The sequence below is a fragment of the Channa argus genome, chromosome 17 (genome assembly GCF_033026475.1).
Source record: "Channa argus isolate prfri chromosome 17, Channa argus male v1.0, whole genome shotgun sequence".
NCBI classification, from domain to species: Eukaryota; Metazoa; Chordata; class Actinopteri; order Anabantiformes; family Channidae; genus Channa; species Channa argus.
In genome coordinates, this window is record NC_090213.1 from 9,134,998 (window position 1) to 9,147,973 (window position 12,976).

The window sequence follows — 12,976 nt, forward strand, 5'->3', positions numbered from 1 at the left end:
AACACTCAATAAAATACTTCTTTAGCTCTCATGTAGTTATGGTTCAGATGAGTCAGCAGATTGTATTTTACTTTATTTTCTCTTAATCTGAGTAATTGATTTCACCCTTATAGTATTAAAAATCTTTATTTGTATTTGGTCAGTACATGAAAAGGACTCAAGTCAGAATAATATGAACATCGCATAGAAACTACTCACAATCCAACAGAACCTTCTGAACTGATTTTTTTTGTCAATGAAAAATTAAAATTGTATTAAAAAAAAAAAAGAAAACACAGGCCAACATTAAAAAAAAAACAAAAAAAACAAAAGACCTTGAACTTTGCAAAGCTACTGCAATTAAGTGACTTTAACTGACTTTTGACGATGACTTACAACACCAGATGCCTGATTTCAGTGTCAAGAGCTCAAACAAAAACAGCATAGACGTGCTCAAATAAATGCCAGAATGACACGTACTAGTTAAATCATACATCCACGCAATTCAAATCTAACATTAACCATTTTCTGTTATATCCCTGTTTTACAACACAAATGTGACTGAGGATTCGCCACAGGTGAAGGGAGTAGGATGAGAACAAAATGTCTTGACAGCAGTGCTGTGTTACAGACTATGGATTTGTTGCCTTGTTTGTTTATTGTATTAAAAAAATAGATGGTACACATCAAAGTACATTACAAAGCTGCACTGTCGCTTGTGCTGGAGTCCAGGCCATTTTGAGCATGCCGTGACCCTGCAGTCCTGGTGCCCTTGGTCACCAGGGCAGTCTTGTCCTCATGGGGGTCAGTGGTGGAGTCTGTGTCATTCGAATGCTGAGTCAGAGATGTCTCGCTGCCTGTCGGAGAGTCCACGCTCTCGTACCCTACACTCAGCTGGCTTCCAAATCCCACAGGTCCTCCAACTCTCCCAGCAGCAGTTTGAGCCCCTGACGCCTCCTCTGAGTGGTTGGACAGTTTAGTCTCCGCTTCACCAGGGCTAGAGACCATCGGAGACATGGGAAAGTCTTCCTCAGTGCTGCTGACCTCCCGATACAAGCTCGGTGTAGTGGTTTCACTTCTCTGGGATGAGTTGCCATTGCTTGGTCCATTGGAGATCCTCCCATAGTCTTTGCCCATTGGTTCAGAGGGTGCACTGGTCTGCTCGGACTGGTTGGACGGTTCTACTGCTGAGCCTGAAGCAGTGGGTGAAGTCCTACTGGGCCCTGCTCCAGCCAAAGTCCCCTGAGTTTGAGTAAGCTGCTGGCGGGTCTCTTTAAGCTGCTGCTGCAGGACAAGGATGGTGCTCTGCATCCCTTCTACCTCCTCGTCTAGCTGGATGATAAAGTCATTCAATTCTGGGGCGGTGAAGATCAGGAATAGACAAAACAAGGCCAAAAATCAGTAGCATGTCAACATTAGCATGAAAAATTACACATAACACTTATTCACAGATGGAAGTTAAACAGGCCAGGCTTTGAGATAATGTCCATGTTCTCACCGTCTTGACTGCTCTTGAGCTCCTCGCTGTACTTCTTCTGCAGGGCCAACTCAGCCTCCAGCTGTGCAATGCGACCCTGTGACAACTGCCTGCCCAACTCCTGGTTTTCCTGAATCAGCATTCGACACTTGGCCATCAGCTTCTTCCCCGTCTGGCTGTAAGGGAAACAAGTCTCACATCACATAATGAACCAGGAGACAAAGGCCGTTCCACAAGCCCTAATCTCAGTCTAGCAAAGGCCAACAGAAACTCTTTCCTTGAGAATCCATAACTGACTAGTCACAACAGGACTTCCAGTGTCATATAAAACTGTCAGCACCCGACTGAGAAATGTTTAATAAAAGGTACAATAAGGTAAATGATTTTCTTTTAACCTTTAAGCAAAGACATTTTTTTAAAACTAAAATTAAATGGTAAATTATGAGTATCAATCTGAGTACCTTACTGAGGCTAAAACCCAAAACAAGCAACCTAGACCCACATTTCTATGGAACTGCAGAATCTATTGTTTCACTGCAACTTATTCCCCATGTGCATACTGAAGAAAAGTGAGTAATTAAAAAAATAACAGTACTGATTTTGTTGCTACTGATTCCAAGTTCACTCGCTACACAGAGTGAAAAACAAGCAGAATGAAAAATGTAACAGAATATTAGAATGACATGCTATAAGAAAAACTACAATTCAAATATCAGCTCTTAACTAGGACAAGAAAATTAATAATCTGCACTGCAGAAGCAGGCAACGGTTTAGTGTATTCATCAGTTTAAATATACAGGAGAAGGTTTGCTTAGAGTAACCACAGGTTAAGGAATATGCCAACGGTCCAGCACATTAATGTTAATTTTACATTGGCAATTAGTGTGATAATGCTTTTAATTTGCCTTACTCAAAATGCTGGAAACTGACAAACAAGATACATACAAATTATTTCAACTCATAATTGTCATCTATAGATGCCAATGAAGTCAATTGGCCAGAGGACATTTAAATATAAAGAATAAATTAGCAATCAAAATTATTCCCCACTTGTACTATCTTAATGCAGAATTCATTAAATTGGTTTCAGGCCAGCTCAAAAAAACTGATCAAAATCCAAGTATGTTCCTTTTTAACAACTGCAGCAATGCACAGCATTTTTACTCTTAATTAGTTATCAAAACCATTAATTTATCTAAAATGCTCATAGTTCAACAGGCTGTGTATACACTGCCAGTTAAAAACTCCCCATCTCAAGTGTAAGACCTTAGAAAATATTTGATTTCAAAAACAACGGTTACATATTCCATAGTGACCGATTATTTTGAAAACAGTGGCTAAAGATCTGTGCCACAAACTAATCTGATGAAGTGTAAATGGCTGAGGAAAAGATTGAGAGGTCAACCACAAAAATACATATAAATACAATAAATACACTGTCATCAACTCATAACATGACTTGTTAAAGACATTTGCATTCACAACTTGAAAACAAGACTGATAACACCTACAGCAATGTGTTTCAACATACAAAAAGAATTAAGCAAAGCTTAATTCATTGAAGTGCAAATACTTTAAGTGTAAACAATCAAAGCCAATGATGCTTTTCAGTTCACACACTGCAGTAAGTGTTCGTTTCAGAGAAACAAGAGAGAGATCAAATCAAATGCCAATGAAAAGAAACAAGTAACAAAATAAAACATGTAAATACACTCTACCGTGAATTGGCCCATGTTCAAAGACACAGGCGACTGGAATCTCATGCCTGAACCATAGTCCCTTGTGGACCGAGGATCTGGCTCCGCTCACAGCTTTACTTCTAGTGGCTCTTCCCCCAAAAGTCTTACTTTTAAATCCTAGAACTTTCCTCATGTTACTGCAATGTATCTAGACTGTCCAAAAAGCCATTACATTTTTCAGGCAGACTAGCGGGTATGTGTGTGGTGTAATCCACAGTTAAATGTCTTTATAAACGGAGTATGGGAAATTGTCTTTAAAATGTTCAATTGTTGTTTTAGGCTAGGGATGCTCCCTGCCTGACTCAACCTCCACCATAACCCCCCAAATTAATGTGTGAGCTGTCTGGTTTGAGCTGAAGGGGAAGGGAGGGCATATCCGTGTCGGGAAGTGAGTGACCACCTCTTCAGGAACAGTCCGGACTCCTTCAGGCCCTTGGACGGTGAGGGGATACGAGGGGAAAGAGCTGAAACACAAGTCACCTGACCATACTGTCTTTTCACTTTAGGTTATGTGATATGTAGCTGGCACAGTGCAAGAGTACAAAAACAGTTTTGTTTTGCAGTGACTGGCTTTCTGTAAAGTCTGAGTCTCGTGATGAGTACAGCATTTGTCAGCCTTCCCCCCCACCATTGTTCCTGCATGCCTGCAGTGAGAGTGAGGGTGGGGGGCTTGAGGAAGTCTTGACTTTTTTGAGGGGGGAGTTATTTTGATTGTCTTTACCTATCAGGTGTAAATTTCCAGGCACTCAGTTCATTTTGGGCCTGCTCCAGTTTGTCTTTAGTCTGTTCCAGTTCAGCCTTCATTTTGAGGAAAAACAAGTTGATGGCTGGGTCCACCATGGATGACCGCAGTTGGGCCGCCGCACTCGGCTGTTGGACTTGCTTGAGATACTGGATCTGGGTCTGCAGCATAAAAGAAACAGGTGTTAGTGACTAATAAAGTGGAAGAAATTATTACTTTTGGTAGCAGTGCAAGTTTTTGAGTTTGATTCTACTTTTAGCATTTTCTTCAGCCTAGGCAGTGCTAAACCCATCCTGTTCTGAACAGTTATTTTTATAAAACATCGGATCTAAATTACAATCTTAAACAACTTTTGTATGATGCTTTTGAAAGCTGCTAAACTTAAATCTCAACAGACCTGTGACTACAGGGTTTAAAATTAATCCTGTTATTATATCCTACCCAAATATATTTGAACTGTATAATAACAGTGTCAGATATGAGTTGCTTTCCAGCCCAACCCAGAGTTCACATTCATGGGAAACTAGGCAAATTAAAACAAATAAACAAACAAAAACCCTGACCTGTCAAAGTCACAGCTATGATGACTTCGACTTTCCACGTAACTAATTTGGATACTTGGCACAAGTGACAAAAGGTGAACTAATTTTTCCTTTAAAACATTCCAACCACTTCAGCATTTAGCCATTTTTAGTCAAAAGTAGTCTACTACTACTACTATTACTACTACTACTACTGCCTTTTAAAGCTTAGCGGCTAAAAGACAAATGACAAATGGTTTCAAGGTTACACAGCACATTTTCACCTTAAATACAGTAAAAGAAAGACATGGGTTGCCATAGAGCCTCTGGGTAATCTGCTTTGTTATCTAAATCTAATATGCCACCCAGTTTACTTTTAGCTTACATACTATGACAATACTTATGGTATGGTGCAAGTTAGAAACTGTCAAAATAGATTAGTCAATTAACACAAAACTTAGAAGTTCCCTTAGAATATTACAATAATAGAAACAACAATGCTGAATAATTTATATAGGAATACTAATAGATAAACATTAACATGTCACATAAAAGTGCAGTGTTGCTTTAAGAGATGCTGAGTACACCAACCTGGATCATCTCAGAAACTCTTAACATTAACTTAAGGACCGAGTCACAGGTCCTCCCCTTGAAAGAATAAACCCAAAAAGCCACATCATTATATGAAAAAAAAATTAAGAAAGATGAGGAATAGATACATACGGTGCATTCTTGCATTTCCTGCTCCTTAGTGGCAAGTCGCATGACCAAGATGTTCTCCCTGCGAGCTGACTCCTGCTGCTGCTGCTTAAGCTTCTCCTCCGATTCCTTCAGCCCTGTTACATCATTCGCTATGACAGGGAAGAGGAGCAGAAGCGCAAATAAATGCATCAAGAAAAACACTGCCTCTTACAAGCAGCCAAATATGATGACAACGTTTATTATTACAGTCAGAGATGTGGGCGGGACAAATCGTGCGCATCGTTTACTGAATTACATTGATGTAAGCAGATGTACTTACAACATAACTCTGCATATTTTGACTCCAGGACCTGGACATACGTTTCATGCTGTTTCCACCTGAGAGAAGCGGACCATGTGTTAACATTAACGGCTCAACCCCAACAGATATGGTTTCTCTGCCATGTGAACAATATCCACTTGTAGATCTGTTACCCACCTTGTACACAACTCCTCTCTGGTCAGGGTCTTCATGTCAGATTCACTGAGGCGAACCTGTTTGTGAAGAAAACCCAAGAACTGGTTAGATAAAGATCCCCATCATTTTTGAGACATGGGCGGGGAGCACATAGAATTACATCTGAAATGTCTAATCTGGAAAACAAACTCACCTTCTTAGGCAGAGGCTCCTCGTTGGTCATTGTGAACTCTAGGTATAAACAAAAACGGTCATTAAACACAGCCAAGGGTCGTGTTCAAGCTAACGTTACTGCTTATCTTTAGAAGTAACGCGATGGCTATTTACACGCAGTAAACCGTGACACTGTTGCTAAATTGATGCAAAAGTTGTAGTCCCCGACTAAAACAAAAGAAAAAGAAAAAAAAGCTCTGTCAATACAGAGTTAAAAAGCTGCCTTGTAAGTTAACATCACCAGTGGTTAGCAGCTGTCGAGTCTACCGTCAAGCTGGCGCGGGGCAGCCAGTAACGGTGGAGAACGCTAGCTAGTTAGCAAGCAATGAAAAAAGCTAACCAAGGTTATCGTTAACTCTTGGCCGCTAATACCATTTTGCACTCTTTGCTAAAATAAACAGAATCTTTACATCTGCGTCACGGTGTTAGCTGTAATTGGTTCTTTATATCCACCCAGGCAGCATTCAACACTTGCTGCCTTCTGCTCCTTGTTATCACAAAATGGCGGTGAAGGAAATGACTCCCTCCCTTGCGCTCCTTTTCCTGAAGCGGGTTCTAGCGTGCAGATCTCAGGCCTTCAGTCCGACTAAAACACTTACTAGAGCTCTTTCTTTCGATGTTTCTGTAACTTCCTGGCTTCACTGGATCTTTATCAGACACAAATTGGCCGCTACGGTAGGATTATCCGTGAATTTATAAGTCGTTGACACCCTTCGGCGTATCCACCATCATCTCCCTCCCCGACTGCAGGATAGAATGGCTGTGGCTGCGTTGCTATTGCTTCGCTGCAGACTGCGACCGCAGAGAAAGAGGGAAACATCGACGTCTCACTTCGAGGCGATTTGGAGATTTCAAAATGTAGTTTAGTAGATACCTAGAAAAATTATCCTGGTCAATGACAAAGTGTATTTCCGCATAGTTGCAACACAGTCAACAGCTAATACTTATTTATTTGAACTTAAAGACATGGGACATTACGTTAACGCTTAAAAAAAGTGTAGGTTTGGAATTAAGACTTTAATCCTTGCTGCAGCTACTACAGGAACCCTTGAACGTTTTATCTACATAATTACAATCAAGGCAGTATGAGGCAACGGGAGTTTTGAAAGTTTAGAAAAAGTGGATGCATAACTGATGATGTCATCAATGACCTCACACAACTGAAGTGTTTGCCTTTGAGGTTTGCCCAGCTGAATGTATAGTGGACGATGATAACGGAGGAGAGAGCAACAAGGTAACAGTGAAAGGAAACAGTGGAAAGCTGAGTGTGCAGCTGTGGAGGTCCACGGGTTCTTACCGTGTTCTATAGAATCTATTGGTGTCATCTCGACATTTCTTTGAAAATGCATTGTTCTCAGCCAAATTGTGGGACATGGATTTCAATAAACGTATTCAATAAAGTATTTTGTCATACAACGACCTCTCTAGTCGATAATTGTTGGACACGTGTAAGCCCACCTCTACAAAGGCAATTTGTTATTTTTTGTGTTTTTCCGAGTGGTCAAAATTTTAATTTTAAGACATAAATTACTTCAGTTTACATTCAGGTAAATTGTTGTAAATGCGTGTTTTTTTTTTTCAATTAAGTTCATATTTCTGTGGGTCAACTAATTAACACAGAAAACGCCAGGAAGTCAACAGCTATCCTAACTATTTTTTTACTTCATAATTAATGGTCAATTAAGAGGTATTTTAGTCAGTCGTCTATTAAATCAAGCAACAATCATTTGTCCTCAATTTTTAAGGACCTCATCCAGATTAATTTTGAGGTTAGTTATGGAATGTTTCTGATAGGAAAAACAGCCCTTACACTGACGTCTCGTTGGTTTGGCTCCTGAGTGATTCATTTGTTTTAACATAGACGATCTCTGACATTGCCTCCGCTCTGATGGAAGAGACGTTCACGTTACATTTGACTTTACCGTTACTAAGATTTATGCGAAGTTTTGCAGCCTATTTATACAAACTATTTACAATACATTAAATTCTATTTTGTATTATTTATTTTGGATTATATCCACATGCAAATAGAAACGTAATATGAGTTACAGACATAAACATATATTTCCTATAACACTATAATGCAATAACAGTTCTCCTGTACGAGTGATCTGATGCATTTTTAAGGACACTGAAAACCAATCAGAAATGTGGGCGTTATGTTATAAAAGAGGGAACCACCAGGTATAAAAATTCATAATCTAATAAGCTTCAGTATATTTCAGTATGGCGGAATGTTTTAATGACATACGTCTTTTACATATTATACCATAATTATTTATGAGCGGAGCTGTCACTTAAGTTGTCATAGTTGAGTTTTATCGTAACTCCTCCAAACTAATTAACACCCCCGCATAACGGTAATGGTATGGTCAGCTTGTGCTGTCAAGTTGAAAATGCACATTTCAAGGGCAGTTCATTTTACAAGTGTTACTGTGTTTGTGCAGTGCTTTCTTTGAGCTCTATCATCACCATGCTGTGCAGAGTTGGTCAAATACGCAGGTAAACTCAAATTAACTTACAGTTTAATACTGTTACTCTGTTAAAAGTGTACAACGAATAAGGCCAGCTGACTCCATGGCAGCAGTCTACGTTCATGAACTTGACACAGTTTGGTCAGAGCTAACCGCATGCTAACTTAGTTTAGCAGCTTAGCTAGGTTGGTCCGTGTCGCACTAAGTAAAAGGTTTTGTTAAATCAAAGAATAATCGTGCATTGGCAAGTTTCTGTGTAAATTGAATGCTGTAATATTTGGATTCACTTTATGGTAAGGTTACACGGCTAACTCAGTTTCACCAGCTCAAACAACAATAACATTACATGCAACATAACGTTAACGCTAAACACCTGCTGAACCTTAACGTTAATCCAAAAACAAGATGAGCAGTGGAGCCCTCTTCAATGCCTTTGCTCAAGCTGATCAAACAGTTCAAATGTTACGTGTGCCATGATGCCTCGGATTAAGAATGTACAAATTTGAATTTCACAAGCATCACAAGAAGGTTAGTTCTGTGTCTCTATGCCCTATTTAAACACTTGAAAGTGCTTCTGTGGGACTTAAACTCAGACTGTACTTTGTCATTTAGTGTTGCTCACTTACAGTAAACAAACAGAACGAAATTTCGTTTAAGTGGCTTTGAAGAAACTTTACAAAAAAAAGTTTAGAAGGAGTTTTAATTACTGTTCTGTATCGAGGATGTGTTACATAGCAGCAGATGTATTATATAGCCGCAAGACCATAACATGTACGAAATCACAAATATATTTAACATGTTAGGTTATGCCAACTCCTGCATTTTGGCTAATCTAATCATGACTAAAAGCCTTTTATTTATTTATTGTTTTGTTTTTTTTTTTCCCCAAATGGTTTTGTAGGTAATTTTTTTCCCTCTTTGTTTTCAGGTGTGCAGCCAGCCTCAGCCAAACTATAAACCAGGTATCAGCATCAAGGCAGAAGCACACGCTCCCTGACCTGACGTACGACTATGGTGCCCTGGAGCCTCACATAAGTGCCGAGATAATGCAGTTGCACCACAGCAAGCACCACGCCACATATGTTAACAATCTCAATGTCACAGAAGAGAAGTATCAGGAGGCGCTTGCAAAGGGTACATACACAAACCTGCATGAAGTAAAGAATTGCTGCTTCTGTATATGAAGATGTAAAGATGGTTCCATCAAAATTGAAGAATTAAGTATCCATTTAAATTATGTGTCTTGATACATTTTAAATATATATAGAGTAAATATAACATTTGTTAAATGTAAGTAATCATTCAGCTTTTTTCGTGAATGTATTGTATTTAGCAGTCAAATTTATTTAGAGATCTGAGGCTTTTTGATTCATCTGGAGGTGTTTGTCTTGTAGGAGATGTGACGGCACAGGTTGCCCTCCAGCCTGCTTTAAGGTTTAATGGAGGAGGGCACATTAACCACACCATCTTCTGGACAAACCTTTCTCCAAATGGTGGAGGGGAGCCACAGGGTATGGGTTGAGGCACAATGAAAACATTCTGTCACTTTTTTTGTCCCCTCTGAGAAATGACTAGAAGCCTGAACATACCTGTTGAATAATTGGAGTAAAACATACAGTAATGTAGTTTTTAATACACTATATTGCCAAAAGTATTCGCTCACCCATCCAAATAAATGAATTCAGGTGCACAAAGCAAGGTCCATAAAGACATGGATGAGTGAGTTTGGTGTGGAAGAACTTGACTGGCCTACACAGAGTCCTGACCTCAACCTGATAGAACACCTTTGGGATGAATTAGAGTGAAGACTGCAGGCACTGTGTATTATGTATTTCATAAACACATTCCTAAACCTTGTGGAAAACCTTCCCAGAAAAGTTGAAGCTGTTATAGGTGAGCTGACATCATATTAAACCCTATGGATTAAGAATGGGATGTCACTAAAGTTCATATGGGTCTAAAGGCAGGTGAGTAAATACTTTTGTCAATATAGTGTATGTAGTGATCAGGGTTAGTAGAAATGCCAAATTATCAAGAAGGTTCTACGATAACATCAATAAAAATAAATAAATCATTTTATTTTTAAATTAATGAGTCATCTGTACCCGCTGTGCTAATATAGACGGCAGCATCCGGGTTATTTGGCCTGTCAGAATGTCTTTCTTCCCGATATGACTGCAAATAAAAACTAAATGAGGAATTTGCTTTAGAATGTATCTATTCTGTTGTAAGAAGGATTTTTCTGAAGTTGTCCCTGTGTCACTTTTTATAGGGGAACTAATGGAGGCCATCAAACGGGACTTTGGCTCCTTCCAGAAGATGAAAGAGAAGATGTCTGTTGTTACAGTGGCAGTGCAGGGTTCAGGCTGGGGCTGGCTGGGCTTTGACAAGGAGAGTGGAAGACTTCGTGTTACTGCTTGTGCTAACCAAGATCCCCTGCAAGGTACAACAGGTGTGTGGAAAACTTTAATATTATCCTCTCATCGTTCTTACTTTCAACATGTTTTCTATTAAACAGATCACTTACAGTTTTTCTTTTATCTCTGACCTTCAGGTCTTATTCCTCTTCTTGGTATTGATGTGTGGGAGCATGCCTACTATCTTCAGTATAAAAATGTGCGACCAGATTATGTTAAGGCAATCTGGAGTGTCATCAACTGGGAGAATGTGAGCGAGCGTCTCCAGACTGCCAAAAAGTAGATTCTAACCCTTAGAAAAACTCAGCAATCACTCTCATCCCAATCTGGACCTGGATCAAGTAGTACTTACAAATAATTCTTCCTTGCAATGAATATCAGTGATGGCACTTTTTGTATTCAAACTTCACACTGTTCAGCCTTTGAAACAATCTGTAGCTATACTGGTTGATCATATTGTTTAATGTATTGGTAAACATACAGGTTGAAGAGAACCTAAAAAATTATTTGTAAATGCTTTTAATCTCAGGTGTGCTCTTGACCCCAAAAGTGCACAAAATTGCTGCTTGCCCAACAAATTTGGCTTTTGTTGTTTGCACCCAAATAATTGCCATGTCAGATAAGCAGAGTTCATACTCAGTAATCTGTGTCTGTGTCAGAATAAGTCACACTAAAATAAAATGTCATTGCAGTCCATGTCCTTGCTGTATTATAATTAAAATAGAATTTTAATTGCACAAGCTCGCCTTCATTGCTTTCTTCATGCAGTAGATATGCTTACACTCTAAAAACATCAAGAATATTAGCAGAGCCTTTTAATGATATTCTAATATGTGCGAGTCTATATGAACATACTTTTTGTTTTCCTAACCAACTTGGTAAGGCATTTTGAATTAAAAAAAAAAAAAAAAAACTAAATTAAACGAGCTTATGCTGGTTGTAATTGTCACTTTTATGTCAATGCACTAAATATAGCTGTCAGTATGTGGCTGGACAATTTTTCAATACATTGTCGTCTTAATTACAGTCAAGTTGGTTTCAGGCTAGTCTAAGGATTTGAATCTCGGAACTAAATGTTGCTGGGAGAAACTTCCAGATAACGATGGATGTGAGTGAGATGTGTAAATACTTAAATACAATCTACTGCACATGCTGTATGTTCAGCACTGTAAATTACATGGTCTTGTATGGAAATTTACCCCACTGTGGTACAAATAAAGGTTTACATTGTCTTATTCTAATGTATTACCAGAAGAGGGCAGTGTTTTCCTAGTTTTACCACTGGAGGCACTTATTCAGTTGCATGTTCACATTTTCTGTGCAAAAACTTTATCAAGTGCGTTTAGATAATGAATGTGTGGGAATTATATATTTGTCTCCTTTTGTCTCGCACATTTTAACTACCCTCATCATCATAAACCAAGTAAATATAAATTGTTGGAGTTAGTTTTATGTTGAACGAAGGAGTTTAAGACAACTATCTATACAATTGTTTCCAGCTGGTCCATCACCTGTCATCTAAGTGACTGCTGTCTTCCTGGCAGTAATTAAGGGAAGACTATTTAGCCATTGGAAATGTCAAATTCCAGAAGTCTCTTTGTTTTCCTGGAGGTGGTGTCATGATGTAGACGTGAACTGCTTTTCAGGGGTCACATGGTGGCCAGACTTCAATCATGAGACTGGATTCAGCCCTCTTGGTTTTATTAAATTGTCTTTTTGACTAACTGAATCACTAAAAACAAAACATGTCTTTCAAACAGACAAATTCAACCACAATAACATTTTACAATGTTGTAGCTTGACTCTACTGTTATGTGGGTAATAGTTGTTAGATGTGACATACAGGCCGTTTGGGACTTACACATTTCAAAACTACCGATATAGCAAAAAGACTGCACAAACACAGGCAAAGTAATGACAGCTGACATCTTTCTGATTTTAAAAACAATGACAACAAATCAGTTTAAAATTATCAAAGCCATAAATAAAAGCACAAAAACCTCTAGTAGTTCCATTTGGAAAACATCTCCAGCCTTGAAAAACAGAAGTCTTTCCATTTATAAGAGGTTGTTTTGTCTAAATGTGGCCTACTTTTTCTCTGTAAGAGTTTGGGCGTGCCAAAAAATTATTTCCCTCTTCCTCAACTCGTAAAAATGATGGAATAGGATAGAATTTCTTTAAGCTCCGGAAGAGAAGAGAGGAAAATGCTGGGGAAACGTCTCAGTCACTGAGTTTAACTACTCTCTTAAACCGCC

General features: G+C 38.9%; 2 protein-coding genes across 4 annotated transcripts; one reads left to right on the forward strand and one right to left on the reverse strand.

Moving 5' to 3' along the window:
- Positions 1-257: 257 nt before the first annotated feature.
- On the reverse strand, positions 258-6,606 carry wtap (WT1 associated protein). Its single transcript, XM_067482269.1, has 8 exons — positions 6,430-6,606; positions 5,811-5,848; positions 5,639-5,694; positions 5,480-5,538; positions 5,182-5,309; positions 3,917-4,098; positions 1,478-1,632; positions 258-1,334 (listed from the first exon to the last, which is right to left on the reverse strand). The coding sequence occupies exons 2-8, from the start codon at positions 5,838-5,840 to the stop codon at positions 676-678; spliced, it is 1,269 nt and encodes a 422-aa protein (XP_067338370.1). The 5' UTR covers positions 5,841-5,848; positions 6,430-6,606; the 3' UTR covers positions 258-675.
- Positions 6,607-8,175: 1,569 nt separating this feature from the next.
- On the forward strand, positions 8,176-11,461 carry sod2 (superoxide dismutase 2, mitochondrial). 3 transcript variants are annotated; one of them, XM_067482485.1, is made up of 5 exons: positions 8,176-8,332; positions 9,233-9,438; positions 9,699-9,815; positions 10,577-10,756; positions 10,859-11,461. In XM_067482485.1, exons 1-5 carry the CDS (start codon positions 8,199-8,201, stop codon positions 11,002-11,004), a joined length of 783 nt encoding a protein of 260 aa, XP_067338586.1. In that variant the 5' UTR covers positions 8,176-8,198; the 3' UTR covers positions 11,005-11,461. The 3 variants fall into 3 exon arrangements, with proteins under 3 accessions (XP_067338586.1, XP_067338587.1, XP_067338588.1); XM_067482487.1 differs by lacking the exon at positions 8,176-8,332 and adding an exon at positions 8,704-8,832; XM_067482486.1 differs by lacking the exon at positions 9,699-9,815.
- Positions 11,462-12,976: the final 1,515 nt, after the last annotated feature.